The following is an 18,109-nucleotide window of genomic DNA, read 5'->3' on the forward strand; positions in this document are numbered from 1 at the left end:
TCCACCATCTCACATGTCGACCTCGACAGCTCCACCACCGATGTGGATGGTGCGGCGCCCGTCTTTCTCCGCTCCACAAGGGCAGCTTGCAAGACCCGTTGGCTCTCAAGTGAGTGTGGCAGGTGGCTCCGGCGGCCCGTGCTACAACTGTGATATGGTGACCGCTATGGTGGCCACTATGCTCGGGATTGCCAATATCCGAAGCTAGGAGTCGTGGTGACCGCACCAAGGCCACCACCTGCTCAGTCTGCACCGCAGTCCTCTCAGGCTACGCACGTCCCCAAGCATGGCCGAGCGCATCCCACCACCGCTGAAGGAGTTCGCAAGGGTGACAACGTATTGATGGGTACGTTGAATATAAGTTTTAATTCTGCCATCATTTCTACAGTTGTTATATTTGATTCTGGGGCTTCTCATTCCTTCATAGCTACAAGTTATGTTTGGCGACATGGGCTGAAAGTCAGTACCACTCCTACGTTGTATGTTATAGACGCCCCCGGGGCTAAGGTTCTAGTTAACCAGTGTGTGACCAAGGCACCAGTGATGATCAACGAAATACCTTTTGTTGCAAATCTGTTGGTGATGGACTCGAAGGGGATAGACAATATATTGGGATGAACTGGCTCTCTAAGAATAAGGTTATCATGGATTGTGCTCAGTGGACAATTACTCTAAATGATCAGTCCGGCACCCGAATTCAATTGAAGCTTGAGGGTGTCGATTCTTGTCTTTTTGCTTTGAAGGTTGTCCCCTCTATAGATCTGTTAAGTATTCCTGTGGTGTGAGAATTCTCGGATGTCTTCCCGGATGAATTGTCAGGGATGCCGCCCGACCGTGCAGTGGAGTTCTCGATTGATCTCATGCCCGGTGCGGCCCCTATTTCGAAGAAGTTGTATAAGATGTCGTCAGTGGAGCTAGCTGAGTTGAAGAAGCAATTACAAGAGTTGCTTGTAAAGGGATTCATTCGTTCGAGCTCCTCACCCTGGGGATGTTCAGTACTCTTTGTGAAGAAGAAAGATGACACTCTACGGATATGTGTTGATTACCGCTCACTGAATGAAGTCATAGTGAAAAACAAATATCCTCTATCTAGGATTGACATCTTGTTCGATCAGCTAACCGGAGCTCGGATCTAGATTGACTTGAGACTGAGCTATCATCAGATTAAGAATTAGTCGGAGGATATTTCAAAGACGGCTGATAGGCTGAATTTTGCAGTCGCTTTTGACCTTGGTAGTCCAGAAATCTGGTGATTATCGTACAGATGCAGAGATCTTAAATGTAATTTGTGTTGTTTGGCGTGTTTCACTGTATATTCTTTGGAGACATGACACGAGGGCAGTAAGGCCCCTCTTATTCTCTGCAATTCTCTTCGCTGCTACAACGAACAAGTAGATGGTACATAGCTGCACTGAGCTACTATCTAGCATATTTTTTTCAGGGCACCACTGTCTATACGTTACTTGCGGTACTGTACACGACCAACCTTCAGATTTAATGAGTAAACGCATTAAAGAACGAGCAATCCTCTCAAAGAATAAAACAAAGAATGATTAACTAACAAAAATTATTCACCAGATCACCACGCTGTTAAACAAATCACAATTACGATCGAATACAACTTTTTGCACCACCATGCAGCCATGTCATTTTGCACGGCCAATCCGTGGTAAGATACAGGCACTCAGACGATCGACAGTACTACACCTAGCGGATTTCAATAGCTTCTTCCCTGGGTCCGAACAAAACTATACCCATCACCGATATCATTTTAAGACGAAGTGATTGGGCAAAGATATACTGTACAAAGGGCGATAGCAAAACTCACACCATGTCAGGCTTCTTCGGCGCAGCACTACAAAGAATATAACTAGAAAAACATATATATCTATGGGTGCCAACAAACTTGTTGCAGAATAGTGTGTGCTAGAAGCACATCGGTCGGTTCAATCACCAATCTGGGTGGCGGTCGTGAAAGGTGGCATCAAAATCCGTTGACACTCGTATTGGGGTTGAAAGGCAGCTGCTCCCCAGAATGGTTTGATCTCCTAGACCTCGTCTGCTTTGGGGTTGAATATGGTGAGCTTCCATCAGTGAATCCGTGGAGGGATGAAGAAAGTACATGGGCCCTTGGTAGACCAATCGCATCAGAGTCAAGGGAATAGCCCCTCTCAACTGTCTCCGCTTCAAGTGGTATCTCGTCCAAAGTCTGAATAGTGTAGAAGAACCGTGAGGAGAAAAGCAAGAATATCAGATCAAGTGCTAGCAGAGATTTTTGAATGGAGGATTTAAAGAGTTGTGTAAACATACTTTGTACGCTTGCTGAAGAACCTTGAGATTTTCACGTATCTGCTTCCTCTTTATGGCTATTTCATCAGGTTCTTTGAGCAAGTCCTCCAAGAGATCTTCTCTGGATTGGTTCATAGGGAATTTTTAAGCATTTGGAGAAAAAATGAACAATAATAGAAAGTAATTTTGCTTTTGCTTTCTTGGGATAATAGACTTATACAAATGAGAATAGAAAAACCTTTCCTCACCTATAAAGTTTGGTTATAAGGTAATTATGCAGCGCCCTTTTTGTGTGGTTAACCTGCAACAGAATCAATTCAATTAAGAGTTGCCACTATAACTGAATGAAAAAGGGATTGATTTACAACTATGATATCTGCTCAGCTTCCCAGCCACAAGAAACCTATAAAGCTGAATCAAGGACAGAAAAGAAAAGAGGCAAGAGATTTATCAAATCCACCTCTCAAATTTCCTTTTTTAAAGAAATCCAGTCATTTTTATATTGGAGCAATCTGCCCACTAGAATGAAATCCTTAGCACTGATGAAGAAGAAAGCTATCGCTTCAAACATAAGTGCTATTGGCATTTAACCCTACTTGACAGTTCAAATATTGGTTGATTTAATATTTGTTTACTCTCCCCTCCTAATCAGGTTTTCATTGCAAACTCCGGGATATTATTACTACGAAAACTTTGCCCATGCCACTTAAAAACTTAGCATAAGGACCGCATATAGAAATGATACGCACACAGGAACAGGCATCTTGTGTACTAAATACAAAAATTGGACTGACTGAATCGCATACCAGGAAATGCATAATTGCTTTTGGTATGAAGTCCTCGACATTTTTCCTGACGATATTGTAATATGACTTCAATAGCAATTTTGTGATTGCTATTTCAAGGGCCTCCTGCTCAGACTGGTGTTCTGAAGGTTTCAGGACGATCGGTGGCTGTTTAACAATGGTGGTCTCCATCAATCACTCGCCACATTCAAACAACATTTGTGAGAAAATTTATAGATACCTCACCTCTCTTAACTGTATCGTGGAGATTGAATGTTCCAGGTTATGTGTAGGTGCAGCATAAGATCTGTTTACTGAGGCTTCTCTTGCAGAAGCATGCGTTCGGTCCTCATTGGAAGTAAATATTGAACTCCAGAACGATGTACTTCCACTACCTAAAAGTTGAGTAGGTAATTTGGCTGAGATACAATCATGCAATAGTTCCAAAAAACACTAGGCTTATGAAAATGCAAAGGGAAAAGAGAATCACAACGAAAAAGAACAAAGCTCAAAGATGGAGAACTCTTTCCCGTAAATAGTAGCACTCAAATATATCAATACATCAGAACCAAAGGATCTATTGCATTTGCAGTAAAATCCTTACCTGCGGATCCTGGTCTCTCAGCCTCAGCAGCAGGCCTTACCCCCTGGTAATCAATGCGTTACAGAAGCAAAGGAATCTAAAGTTAGATACAAGCGCCCAAAAGATTCCACCAAATGAACAGACATCCAACTGCTAAAAGATGGTGATGACAAAAACCTGGATGTGATCAGTAACAACCCCATTTACACCACTTCTGCCCAATATTGCACGTGATTTTTGAGTTTTCTCAGAAGCCTTATCAGCATCTACTCCATCCTGCGATACAGCACTGTTAAATACTTGTGGATAATTGATAAGGAGTGAACTGAATCAACTTGAAAACAAACGATGCAAATCAAAGTACTTCTCCTACAACATAAAATGCTAAATTTACATGTGAAATAAGTGCATAGCAGACTAAAAGGATCAAAATATTAGTAAACATAATAGAATTTGCTAAAAGTGTGCCCAAACAGCAGGTGGTCACAACTCCATTTTTTTTTAGCCCCACAAATTCTAACATGGCCCTGCTACTTAAGTTAGCTTAGCCAATGCCCCAGCTAATTCTGAAGCAAAAAACATAGTTTTGTCAATATATCGATATCCATTACAATTTGAAGCATAACAGATTAGTTGATGCCCATCTGTGTCCCCATTTGCAAACAGTATATTATGCACTATTCAAAATAGGAAAAAAAATCACAGTTGTAACACATGTAATTTAAATATGTTGCAGTTGGTACTGATTCTACCATTAAATTGCTTTCGGTACCTGGACAACAAAATTATCATGTTACAACAACAGATATAACATATACATACCTTTCTTACCACCGCTGCCGGCAATTTAGCAGACCGAACTTGTTGCTGTGCTTGCTCGACAGCCTTGCTGCCACCAATGAAATTCGGGTGGGATGTGTTTATGTAATCCTCCTGCACAATTGATATCGTTGCAAATGAACGAGAAAATAAAAAATATGTATGAATGCAAAATGTCAGGGAAATAAATATACAAACGATCAAATAAACTTGTGAGTATATTTTTACCCCCATAGTTTTACCCCCATCATTCTTACATTAGTCACAAAATTGTGAGTATGCGGTCAGGACTAGCTATGGAGGTTTTGAACTTTGGATCAAGTATGGGTAAGCAAATCATGTTTCAGAAGTAAATTAACAACCACACAGAAGAGGATGTTTACCTCCATCTCAATAATGTGTGCTATCATACTTTCTGCTGGCTTAAGCCCATCTCGCAAAAATTTCCCAATTACTTCATCCATGCTTCTGCGAAGTGTAGGAAACTGATGAAGCTCCATTGCAAGACAGCAATGGCTCATCTACAGCAAAAGAGTAAAGTTATTATGAGAAATAGCAATAGAAACAGTACATCAGCATGTTCAGTAATGTTACATGTAAAGTGATCAAAGAGGTGCATATTTCAGTTTCCAACAATTTACAGCTGTTGTGGCATATTAGAAAATTTTAACACCTTCTATGATACACTAGGCAAGAGTACAATGTAAGTTGTGTATTACCAGAACTGCCCAAAAAGGCCATAAATCTATGCAGACAAGTCTATACCTTTACTAGTTCATCGTATATGAACTGTGCACATTGAAGACTTGGATCAAGCAATCTGCTGATCTGCCTGCGAACAAGAACTTCAAATGGTACCTTAGAAAATGTTAGCAAGAGAAGAGTTGTCAGCTAAACTGTTCAAATACCATAAATTACTATGTCACAAACTGTATGCAAAAAGAGACAGGTGCATCTTACTTCAGGTACAAATAGAGCACTTCTAGGACCAGTTGCATTTTGTATAGCCATGCGGATATCTTCATCGGTAACATCCTCACAAGGGTCAACCTCCTGTGAAGACGCATATTTTATAGCCTCATGTTATCACAGATACAATGAAAGCCATGACGCAGCATAATGAACGAAACCGACACCATATCCAATGAAATTACACACCTCTAAGCTTTTGACAAAGATAGACTGAAAAATATAATGGATTCTCGCTCCACCAGAAAGTTCAACTGTTGATATATCTTCATTTTTTCCTTCCACCATCGAGGAGAAAGCTACAGCATACACAAGTTGTTAATGACCTAATGTTTACAAAGACACGACACAAAAAAGTAGTAATAGGCAATGCCATCATAGGAGCATACATATAGTTTCCTTAGCAAGGTGGCCATGGTTCAGTACTTACCTTCACAGTATTTAGCTAGAATGTTCAAAAGCTTAGCACCTTGCCCGGCCTGCAATCATGAAACATATAGATTGACCATCACAAGGGAGACAAAATAAACAGCAGACAATACAGATGAACCACATTGATTTAACACGCATCGAACAAAACAAGTCAGACAATACAGGTTATGTTTTCACATAAAGGGTTATGCCTTCTATCACTTTGACCAAAAGTAAACTAATTCAAAACATACCTTTGAGTCAACTGGATCACCATACACAGCAAGCTCCTTAGCAACAGCTGTCAATTGACTACTTATGCGTGACTTGAGTCCTGGCAGAACAGTCCTTATATGTTGGACCAAAATCTGAAACCACATATATGCATTTTATCATAAATCATAATATACATTGTAAGTTGACAGACATTCCATTCACAACCATACCTGGTTTAGCTTTTTTGCCAACTGCGGTATACCACAGTACTGAGCAAGGCCATGGTATGCCTAAAAACGACAAAAACAAATTCTATTAACATGTAAAGAGAATATGAAAAATCATGGATATGGCAAACTTCAGTGCAACATACCGGCTGCGTACGAAAGAATTTTTCTTCACGGGACAGAGCATCCTTGATACTGAGGTCTGAGTTGATATCCTGCGCCATTAGAAAAAGTATATATTAGGCTAAACAAAAACCTTTCACACTATCAAACAAAATGCTTAACACTACATAGGGAAGTACATCCAAATCATGTAGTTAATCAAAATTCTGGAAATGATCTTTCATTAACAAGACATACAAAGTTCATTGAAAGTTCACAGCTATAATTTGTTGTTCAGTGGGTTCATCTGCTATATATCAACAACCAGGAGGCAGTAACGCCACCAGTCACACCACCTGAAAGTTCTAATTAGCTAACTAATGAACCCACTGAACAACAAATTTGGATCACTGTTGAACTATTTCGACAAGTTTGCAACAGTTGAGTTGTTAACACAGCTGAACACTTCAGTTAAACAAACTTGTGTAAATGGGTTAGTTCAACAAAGCTAAAAATACCGTACCTGCTGGCTGCGGTTTACCACGCCAACATAGCCTAGTTTTAATGGAATCACATTTCCCAGTAAAAAGTTGCGGGCATCAGTACCCCTGTCCATTATGTCCAACTGGAAGAAAATAGAACAGCAGAAAAAGCTGTAAGTGAGATAGTACAAACAGGATGTAGCTTAACATTTAATGCTCAGGGTCAAACCTTTGTGATCACACCGATTGTTCGAGAACCTACAAGAACAATGAATCAGCCTAATAAGATATCCAGAACAGAAATATTCTACTGGGTTAAACATGGATTTTGCAGGGCATGCATACCATCAGGATCAGCGACTCGAGCCATTTGAAGAGCATCAGAATTTGCTAAATCTGCATTTGCTGGCGAAACACCTAAGATGATACATGTCTTGTGCCTGATGTATGACATTATCATAGTCCTTATTCTGGCCTCAATGTCAGTTGGTTGATCACCAACTGGCACCTTAGTGATTCCAGGCAAATCAACCAAAGTAATGTTTAAGACATTTGGTGAAAAAATCTTCAAACGTATCTGCCTATCTGATACACCCTTGTTACCACCAGCCTCCCGGTCCGTTTCTGCCTGCATAGATGCAGAGAATTGTTTAACAACAAAGTCGAAGAATCTGTGAACACTCATGGCAACTCACCTCCACACTAACTAAATTAACCATCATAATTGAAGTAAAACAAAACACCAAACAGATAATATCATTGTTCTATCAAATACTGGATAAACACAAGTAAAACCAAAATCCCTGCACTACTCACTTCTCCACTCTCAACTTTTATTTCACCACTATACCCTCCACAGATCTTCCTAACAGCCACTAAAAGCAACCAAAGTGTATTAGCAATAGCATCAACACCACTATATCCACATGAACCAAGCAAACCGTTAAGACGTCGAAACCAACAGTAAACCCCAAGGGCCAAGGCTGAATGTACCAAATAGCAAAACCTGAAGAGCACTAGTAAATAAAAGAAAATGCAGTCTGTAGTCTGCACCTTCGAATCAACCACAAAATCACCCCACGAAGCATCAAGGGAAAACGTCACTACCGCTAAACCTAGAGGTGATGCCATCTAACCCAGCATTACCATCGTTACAAGCCCAGAGCACCATCTTAAGATCTAAAAACATGTTGAGAGTTGAGATAGTGCCAAACTGTGTTGCAACCCACAAAATGAACTCACACGAACATCAGAAACCACCACAAATATACACATTATTCATCAAAAAAAAAAAAGGCTAGCATCGCACCTAATGGCCTAAACAATCATCTCAAACCCTAGCGAGCAACCACAACATGAAATTATTGCCGCTAAACTCCAATTATTGCCGCTAAACTCAGGAACAATACAGTCCACTGAATGCATATGGCATAGCCAATTCAACTTTTCAACCAACTGCTTAAATTCAAAGCCTGACGGGCTCAATCGCCGAATGAAGCAATACAGGTGATGAGGAAGGGGGACGGGTACCTGGATCTCGCGTCGGATTTCGCGGAAGTCGTAGAAGCGGCGCCCTGAGAGATGCAGGAACTCGCCCCACTCATCGGCCTCGGCGTCAGCGGGGCGTCGCGGCTGGTGCACGAGCTGGAGCACGAGGGGGCGGCGCGTGCAGATGTCGGAACCTCGCGGGAGGAAGTCGCGGCCGACGAGCGCCTCGAGGACGCTGGACTTGCCGCTGCTCTGGCTCCCCACCACGGCCACCTGCGGCAGGTCGATCGTGGAGCTGCTCCCCAGCTGCGCGAAGATGTCCTGCAGCTTGTTCACGATCGGGATCACCGACGACCCCACCGCCGCGGCCGCCGCCGCCGCCGCGGTGGCCGCCGACGACGAAGCGGACGACGCGGAGGAGAAGTGGTCGTCAGCCATGGTCCGGGGCGAGGCGAGGTCCGCCGCTAGGCCTAGGGTTTGGGGAGGGGGGGTGGGGGGGAGAGGTCGGGAAGGGGATCCCCAGATCAAGAGTTTTTTTCCCCTATTCTTTTGGGGGGGGGGGGGGGGGTTGGGGTAGGGATTTGAAATCGAGAGGTGTCCAGGGGTGTTTCCGAATGCCTGGGAAGGAGACGTGTGAGCAAATTACTTTTATAGCCTCCACCTTCTTGGCTTAGGGAACAAGAAGACGTGTTGTTTTTTTTCGCAGGCAATGGAGATTCCGGTACCGAGATACCCGACAGTTTCTTGACGAAGAAGAATTTACAGGAGTAAATCGACAATCCTGTTAAGCCAGGGGTGCATCCACTGTGAGAGCAGAGGCGGCTCAAGCTCTTCTACCTCGGATGTATTTGGGAGTCTTTAAAGTCTTTTTTTAGTTTTGAACATAAAAGAGGAAGAATAAAATAAGAAGAGACTGAAGAAAAAGAGGACAAACAAAATAGTGAATATACATATGTCACTATGTTAAGCCACTACAATTAATTAACCAAGAGTCTATGTCCTCAAGTCTAAAAAAGATATGTAATGCAAATTCTAAATAGAGAATATCATTATCAAATGTTGATTACAAACAATATGGTTGATATAAAAATCTTTTTTTTATCATAGAACAGGAAATACATAGATAGAACGAACCTTGAAGGGTGAAACGGATAAACGTTAGTTGACTCGTTTCTTGTGGGACGGATGAGTCTGGCGGGAGTTGCCTGCAGACCACTTCGGCCATACCACTCCCGCGACATCCTTGCGCCGCATGGTGGAGCGATAGACAGCCGCGTCGTCCAGCGGAGAAGCGGCGACGACATGGACCATTGAGATCTGTATGACAGTGGTGGTGTGGGTGCTTGACTCGGGTGACGACTGAATTGCACGAGCATGGTGGCCATCCACTATGTGTGCCTCGCCCCCTCCATCGAAAAGGATCTTGCTCCTGCCAATATGGATGGTAGGTAGGGCCCGCCTGCATTGAGACGACCAGGAACCAGTGGTACTGTTGATGTTGTTTTTAAGTAATAACAGTATAATTTGTAGACGACACATACCCACTCACAGAAACAGTATCTTCTTTGCAACTTTCGAGCATGTCTGGAGGTGGCAAAGCATGAGCATGAATGGATGGTAGCCGTAGCACTGGCAATTTAATTTTTTTTAATTGGGCACGAGGTCTAGCCTTGGTGAGTGGCCTTTCTGTTCTCTGATCGGCCCAAAGTCCAGAGGACAACCAGGCCTTATGTCCTGTTTGGGGAGCTTAAAGCAACTTCTGCTACTCGGAGCAGCCCTAGAAGAGCTTTCCCAAAATCAGCCATCTCGAGAAGCAAGTTTTGTACTGCAAGCGTAAAAGCTATGAAAGTGTAGCTTCCCGAGCTTTTGCGGACCGAGATTATCAAAGTCATCACAAACTTGGTTAGAAATTACCCATCACTGCCACCAATATATACCGGTTCCTCCCCTCCCCCATCGATACAGGGACTCGATCCCTCCTACACTGTCGCCCTCCTACCTCCGAGTCGTCGTGCTCTCTCCCCTCTAGGTGATCTGCCCTCCCCTCGGATTGAAATCTGGCGCCGCCCCTAAGCTCGACAAACGGCGCTGCCCCTAAACTTGCCTACCGGCGCGTCTTGTGAGATCGAATTCAGGCGTCGCCCGCCCCATCTCCAGATCTCGTCACCCTCCTACCGACCAGCGTCATTGCGCCCTCATCCCTCGACCACCAAATCGACGACCGGACTTCCTCGACGATCAACACCACCTGTCACACCCCTTCCCTCAACCGTCGGACTTGCCTCTATGACCATCGAAGCCGCAACCCTTCTCTCGATAGCTGGAGTCGTGTCGACGACCAGCCCTACTGCACCCCTCTCTCGATGACCGGCGTCACTCCTCCCCACGATAAGTAGAAGATCAACGAGTCCCTCACATTTTCAACGTGGAGATTGAATATATTTGCACTTTGTCAAGTATTTAATCCTGTAAGTAGCTAATCCTATCAAAGATTGAATATATTTGCACTTTGTCCCTCGCATTTTTTGGTTTAGTTGAATCCCATGCCCCTTGTGTACTAAATTTCGTAAATCTTTCGTTACGAAATCTGATTTTTTTGGGTAATTAGTGATTAAAAAATTGCGTCAAGGGTTTACTAAATTGGAGTTTAGTTTGAGCTAAATTGGTCAGCATGGATGGAATTGCGTGGCTGGATTCTGTTATGGAAACATGAATTTTGAAAGAAAAAAAATCAAGTGTCTTGGTTTGTTAGGATCATATCATTTATATTTTCTTGTGTGGTTATCTTGCAAAAAATGAGCAAAACTAAGTTGATGTAATACTATAATTATTTTTGGGTGATTGCAATGCTTCATATGTCTAGATGTTGTTCCCTTTTTTTAGTTAGTAGCTGGGAACTATTTTGCTGATTTGATAGTAATTTGGGGTAAATTAGATGGATAAAGTGAGGGTACTGAAATTAGGGTGCATACGCGACGAGAGTGATATGTGAGATATGTAAGGGAGAAACCTTAGCTAGGAATAGACCAGGACATACCTTGAGTGTTCTTGGCTACAAGAAACTTGAGGAAAAAATCAATGCAAGGACTAAACAACACTATCCACAAGACAAGCTGAAGAACGAATGAGATGCATTGAAGCCACAATACAACTTGTGGTTAGATTTGAAAAGGGCTGCAAGTTGTCTTGGTTATGACGTTTAAAAGTGAATAATTACATCCAGTGACAAATAGTGGAGGCCAAAATAACAGTATATAAAGCTGAAGTTTTTTTCCCCTTTCAAATTCATGCATGATTTTATTGTGATTAATAAGAACATATGACTTTAGTGTTTCAAGAAAGCATCAAATATCGTAAGTTTCGTGATGGCCCCATAGAGAACCTAGATGACCTTGAAGTTATTTTTCAACATACCAATGTTAAGGATGCATCATCAGTCATTCCAGGTGGTCCTACAAATAATGCTCTTATTCAGCTTGGTGATGATTCTACGTAAGGTGAAGATGATGCTACCATTGTGGAAGATGAAAAAAAAGGAGGAAAGCGTAAGATTAATGATGACCTTCCTTAAAACCCAAAGAAGAAATGTAGGAATCCCATGGTTAGGCAAGTGACGCACCTTATTGATGTGATTTCTATTGAGAAGAAGAAAAATAACCAAAAGGTTAAGGATGATATCATAGAGCTCATTGAACAAGCTGTGAGTGCGGGAGCCTATGAAGGAAGCGATGAACACTTTATGGCAACCAAGCTCTTTATCAAATAAGAATATCGTGCAATGTTTAAAGCCTTTAAAACTAATGAAGGAAAGGTGGCTTGTCTCAAGAGGATGTATGAAGAGAGGAAAATGGACTATAGTTTATTATCAATCACATGATGTATCCTAATGTTAGACTATCATTTTAATTTTAGCCGAAACTTGTATGTCATGTTTGAAATTTGGTACTTTATGAACCTTATATGTTATGCTATCATTTTAATTCGTTTACCAATTTTAATATGAGTTGAACCTTATGTCCTGTTTTTGTAGATGAGCTCATCAAGTGAAAGTCATGATGATTCATAGAGTGAGAGTGCCAATGATGAATTATTACTCCAAGTAGCATCAACACTTGCTCTAATTGCTATGCACCTGAATGATAAATATCTGAATAAAAAGGTGAGGCTCCCTGTCGGAGAGTGAACTCCTGTCGCAGGGATCCCGAGAGACCCCTTTTTAGAGATTCGGCCGGGGGGATGATCCTGAAAAAACTTGTTTGGGAAATAAGCGGGAACGGAAATAAATGCGATGGCTGGCGGGAGACGATCACCCTAATGCAAGAAAAAGTGGGTACGCCGGGTTTTAGACAGGTTCGGGCCGCACGGAGGCGTAACACCCTACTCCTGTATGAACACTATATTTATCCTTGAAGAGAATTCTTCAAGGAGGTATCTGGTTCTAAGGGGAGAGCTGTTTACAAAGAGCTTGAGGCTCTTATGTTCTAGCTTAACTCGAGCTGGTTCGAGTGTCTGTCGATCTATCTTTGGCCTGGTTCGTCGGAGATTGTTGGTCGTCTGGTGGTCGAAGGCTTTTTCCTTTTTTTCTTTAGTGTTCTCCATCCTTTCCTTTTATAGGCGCGCCGACCTCAACATATCCTGAATGGGAAAGAGGGGACACGAATGCCAAGGTGCCACGGAGAAAGGCGTAATCATTTCATTTTGGCGAAGTGACAGGGGCGGTGGAGAAATGCGGCGCGCATTCGACCACCAGCCGCTGCGGAAGCCTCGGGGCGCCCTAAAAGGGGCCCACCGGTCAGCCTCAGAGGTGCCCAGTGCGCCCACCCTGTCTTGTTCTTCTGCCAGGGCAGGGTGGCAGGCGGAGTGCTTCGATTCTGGCAACGTTATCCCGAGGCACCTGGATAAAAACGGGACGGGACCCGTGCATTTAATGGACCCACGGCCCCCTGCTAGTGCATGGCAGGGTCTGACACTGGGGCGTGGGCAGCTGAGAATGTCAGGATGTCAGGATGTCAGACCGCGCGTGCCTATTAAATGCGGCATTGGGCCTTTGACTGGATGACACCCTGACGACGGGACCCTTCGGGTCGTTGAATGATCTTGCGCGAACCTTCGGGGCACCGAGTCCTCGGGGGCTGCCACGTGCAGCCCCGAACACTCTCTCCCGAGTACTGCGGTGGGACCTTCGGGGCACCGAGTCCTCGGGGGCTGCCACGTGCAGCCCCGAGCACTCTCTCCCGAGCACTTTGGTGGGGCCTTCGGGGCACTGGGTCCTCGGGGGCTGCCATGCGCAGCCCCGAGCACTCTCTCCCGAGCACTTCGGTGGGACCTTCGGGGCACCGAGTCCTCGGGGGCTGCCACGTGCAGCCCCGAGCACTCTCTCTCGAGCACTTTGGTGGGGCCTTCGGGGCACTGGGTCCTCGGGGGCTGCCACGTGCAGCCCCGAGCACTCTCTCCCGAGCACTTTGGTGGGACCTTCGGGGCACCGAGTCCTCGGGGGCTGCCACGTGCAGCCCCGAGCACTCTCTCCCGAGCACTTTGGTGGGACCTTCGGGGCACCGAGTCCTCGGGGGCTGCCACGTGCAGCCCCGAGCACTCTCTCCCGAGCACTTTGGTCTTAGTACTTGGACCCTGCAGATCATCGGGGAACTAGGGTGCTCGGGAACCAGAGGCGGCGGCCCCGAGCACCTTCTCCCGGGACTTAGCTTTTTCTTACCTCGCAGGGTGGTGACATGTGATGGATAGCCGGCCTGGCCTCGGGACTTAGGGACCCCTGGTTCTGAATACACCGACAGTAGCCCCCGGGCCCGTTGGTAGCCGATGGGACGGAGACTGCGAATGGGCCCTTCGTCGCGACCGAGGCCAAGGCTAGCGCGGACGCCATGTGGCAAGCTTTCGAGAGGTGGCCCTTGCGGACCTAGACCTTAAGTACGTTCCAACAGAAAAATGAGTGGACGCGTGTCCACACAACTTCCGAAGGGTATGATAACCATACGGGCGGCACGCGCGGTCGCCGCGCAGATCGAGGAAAATACGCCTGGCAACCGCTGACATCGTGCGATCGGCGGGAGATTCGTCTGACAGTTGCGTCGATCGAGGCGACGCTTCGCCGAGCGAACCGTCTGGGGCGGCAGTTTTTGAATTTTGAGATATAAAAAAGGGGGAACGGATCGGTCCGTTTCCCTTTTTACGCTCTCTTGCACTTGCGCTCCTGCCTTCTTGGTGCTCCGAAGCCCTCAGGAAAATCCCAGGCGACCGGAGCATTCTCCCTTCTCCCTCTTCTCCACCCTGTTGAGATGACGAGGGTTGGAGGAGGACGCCGGGACAGGACTTCGGACAGCATCTTGCCGGAGTCTCGTCTGAGGAATGAGGAGGCGGCGGATAAAATTAGGAAGCTGTTGGTACCGGAGGGTCAGGAAGGTGCCGTGGTGGTGAGGCCGGCGACTCTGACGCCGGCGACGACCGTCCCTGGGCGGACCGTTCTCTTCACCTCTTTCGTGGCGGCGGGGCTAGTGCCGCCATTCTCCGCCTTCTTTCTGCAAGTTTTGGAGACGTACGGCATACAAATGGCGCACCTAAGCCCCAATTCCGTCGTGGCGTTGGCGGTCTTCGCGCATCTCTGCGAAATGTTCGTGGGGGTGATGCCGTCGGCGACGCTGCTTCGCCATTTCTTCGTTCTCCGGCCGGTGGGGAAGAAGAGGGGGTACTCCACGGCGGACGTCGCGGGGTGCTGCAACCTTCGGCTCCGGGAAGGCCTGGGGGATCATTATATTCCCCAGGTTCTGCGCAGCAAGTGGGAGGAGTGGCGGCGGGACTGGTTCTTCGTCGACATCGACCCCCACGAGCGCCTCGGCGGTCGACGTGGGAGGCGCCGCCGCCAGAAGATGCGAGACTGAAGCCGGTGCTAGAGCGCATCTTGGAACTGCGCGAGGGCGGGCTGACCTCAGTCATGGTGGTCGTGGACTTTCTGCGTCGTCGGTTGGCACCCTTGCGAGAGCGGGCCCGACCAAGCTGGTTCTACACCGGGCCGGAGGACATCACCAGGACCCAGATTGGCGCGAGCTGGGATCTGGGGCAGGCGGAGCTGCGAGGGATGACCCGAGTGATCACTGGGACGGAGGACATGAGCCGGGCGGAGCTCCCGTGGCCGGAGATGGCGCTCTGCGCCAATCCCAACCGGGTGGCCATCATGGCGGGGCTGCCGGAGTTCGATGCCCAGGGGCCCGTGGACCGGCCACGAAGCCGGAGTCCCGAGGCCTCCGACCTCCCCGGGCTGGAGGAACTTCTTGGCGAGGAGGTCGCAGGTAGTTCGGCGCGGGCTGGCGACGGGGCCGCCGCAAGCAGCAGCCGCCGTGCCGGAGAGGAGGGCGCCACTGAAGTTGTTGAAGAGTTGGCGCCGGGAGACCGGGGAAAGCGACCCCGGGCCTTGATCCTAGTGCCGGATTCTCCGCCGTCGCCGACGGCAGCGGCGGCATTTCCGGTGCTGGAGCCGCGCCTGCGACCTGCACGGCGGAGACCGAGACCCGTCCGGCGGCACCCGAGGTTCGCACGACGGCGCCCGTGGCCTGCGTAGTGGCTCAGCCGAGCCCCCAGCGGAAGAGGCGGCGGGAGGAGTCCGGACCGACGGCACCGGACCCGGACATCAGACTCCCAGCGGCCAAATGGCGGTATCGGTGAGTCTTCTTTCTTGCTTTTCCATGGGCATTTTCGGCCCGAACTAAGTTTTGACAACTTTCACTTGTCTCCCGCAGGCCAGCTGCAGGCGCTGTTGTGACGGAGAGAGAGAGGGCGCCGGAGCCAGAGCCGAGCCTGCCCGCTGCGACGGCGGAGGCCGGCATAGGATCGGCGGAGGTGCCAATCGACGTGGCGGCCCCTGGGAGAGAGGCGGAGGTGGCAGCCGAAAGAAGGGTGCCGGCGGAACCTACCCCGGGCGCGGAGAGCCCGGGGCGGATAACGGTGGAGGCGGATGTTCTGCCGGGGCCGGTGGACAGGGCGGCCGATGCGGGAACGCGGCCGCCGTCCGAGACCTTGGCTCCGGCGGAGCCTACCCCGGGCAGGCAGAGCCCGGGGCGGATGGCGGCGCAAGGCCCGGCGGAGAGCTCGGGCCCCCTGGAGGCATCGCGCGGAGAAGCCTGGGCGCCCGCAGCGCCCGGTCGGCCTGCCGATCCCTTCCTGGCCGCCATTAAAGGCGTCCAAGCAGCAGTCGGGCAACTGGGCGCAGTGGTGAAGGCCAAGGAGGGGGAGCTTGAAGCCGAGTGCGCCCGCCTGGCACTGGAGAAGGCGCAGCTGGCGGGCGCCCAAGAGGAGGCCCGTGCGGCAGCCGCGCGGGAGCAGAAACTCCTAGAAGACATCCGCGCGGAAGCCGCGCGGGAACGAGAAACTTTGAAGACCGCGCGGGCAGAGGCCGCGCGGGAACGAGAAGACGCCGCCCGCTTGGCCGAGGCGTCGAGGCAGCAAGCTGCCGAGGCCCTTGCCAGGATGGCGCAGGCGCAGGAGAGGGAGGTGGCAGTCGAAGCCCGGGAGCAGGCTGCGGAGGAGCGGCAAGCCGAGCTGACCCGCCGGGAGGGCGCGGCCGAGAAGACGCACGCCGACCTCCGGCGCTGGGAAGACAACCTCCGGAAGATCAGAGAAGAAATCAAGCGCTGGGAAGAGGAAGTCTCCATCCGGGAAGTAGACAACGAGCTATCGGCGTCCGAACTCGGTGCCCGGGAGGATTCGGTGGTCCAGCAGGAGGATGTGCTGGCCCGGCGGGAGAATGAGCTGAGTCATCGAGAAGGCGAACTGAGTCGCCGAGAGGGCGAAGCTGCTGCTGCGGTGGCCGCCGCGGCTACCAGGGCGGAAGAGAATGCGAAGCACGAGGCGGAACTGGCCACCCGTGAGCGCGCCTTGTCCGAGATGGTGGCCAAAGCGAAGCAGGCTGCCGTCCCCGCCGCAGCTGGCGGTTCTTCTGGTCCGGCCAGGGACCAGGGACTCGAGGCACAGCTGCGGGCCGCCAAGGAGAAGCTCGAGACCGCCTTTGTCTCGCGGGTCAACCTTGAGCATATGCTGGAGGACATCCTCCGGCGGATGCGACGGGCCGTGGAGAAGGGTGGTCTCGGACGGCCCCGCACGACAAGAAGGGCGACGGCCCCGCACGACAAGTGTTGGGGCTGCAGCAGGTCTGCGAGCGCCTCGAGACCCTGCCCTGGGCAGTTCAGGAACTTGCCGCCCGGGAGGGACGTGGCTTGGCACGTGCCGTGGCCGAGCACGTCTTGGCCTGCTACCGAAGCAGGGACCCGAACTTCCCGTTGGAGCCAGCGCGGGAGGGAGTAGTCGAGGCTGAGGAGGAGGCCGCCCGGGCAGCGGTTAGGAGTACCGCCTCCGTGGTGGCGGCCGGCTTCAGGCGAGAAGTGCCGCCGCCGCCAGCCCCCGGGGACGACTCGGAGGATTCAGCCGACGCCTCTGCCGCCGACTAGGCCTTCTGTGCCCTCTCTTCTTTTGTTGTAGATGTAGGAGTGAATATTAGGAGTGAACCCTTAGAAAACGCCTTGTATATGTCTTGTGAATATAATGGCAGCTTTTCCTTGGGCTCGCAACTCCAATTTCTCTGTGTGTTTGATGTTTCTTCTGGTGCTCTGCCTGGAAGTCCCGGGGAGTACTCAGTCGGGCCGTTCCCGACCTTCCCATCCCCGAGAAATGAAGTTGTTCCGGTCGCTGGCGTTGGCGCAGCCAGCCCTCAAGCTCTCGCGAGTCCGCACTACC

At 48.9% G+C, this 18,109-nt stretch overlaps 1 protein-coding gene across 1 annotated transcript; it reads right to left on the reverse strand.

The window, feature by feature from the left end:
* Nucleotides 1-1,590: 1,590 nt before the first annotated feature.
* On the reverse strand, nt 1,591-8,864 carry LOC133927447 (dynamin-related protein 3B-like). Its single transcript, XM_062373917.1, has 20 exons — nt 8,414-8,864; nt 7,229-7,511; nt 7,113-7,141; nt 6,925-7,026; nt 6,446-6,514; nt 6,303-6,362; nt 6,111-6,224; nt 5,876-5,924; nt 5,635-5,744; nt 5,437-5,529; nt 5,242-5,334; nt 4,860-4,997; nt 4,480-4,590; nt 3,835-3,933; nt 3,679-3,721; nt 3,321-3,469; nt 3,096-3,242; nt 2,538-2,590; nt 2,311-2,410; nt 1,591-2,209 (listed from the first exon to the last, which is right to left on the reverse strand). Exons 1-20 carry the CDS (start codon nt 8,807-8,809, stop codon nt 1,985-1,987), a joined length of 2,463 nt encoding a protein of 820 aa, XP_062229901.1. The 5' UTR covers nt 8,810-8,864; the 3' UTR covers nt 1,591-1,984.
* Between the last annotated feature and the right edge of the window lie 9,245 nt (nt 8,865-18,109).

Source organism: Phragmites australis, chromosome 1 (assembly GCF_958298935.1).
Source record: "Phragmites australis chromosome 1, lpPhrAust1.1, whole genome shotgun sequence".
NCBI classification, from domain to species: Eukaryota; Viridiplantae; Streptophyta; class Magnoliopsida; order Poales; family Poaceae; genus Phragmites; species Phragmites australis.

Coding starts and splice junctions, on each gene's coding strand:
- LOC133927447 (XM_062373917.1), bottom strand. CDS start 8,809: ATGGCTGACGACCACTTCTCCTCCGCGTCGTCCGCTTCGTCGTCGGCG. Junction 3,470..3,678: donor TGAGAGACCAGGATCCGCAG/GTAAGGATTTTA, acceptor CTCAACTTTTAG/GTAGTGGAAGTACATCGTTC. Junction 2,210..2,310: donor TTCTTCAGCAAGCGTACAAA/GTATGTTTACAC, acceptor TACACTATTCAG/ACTTTGGACGAGATACCACT.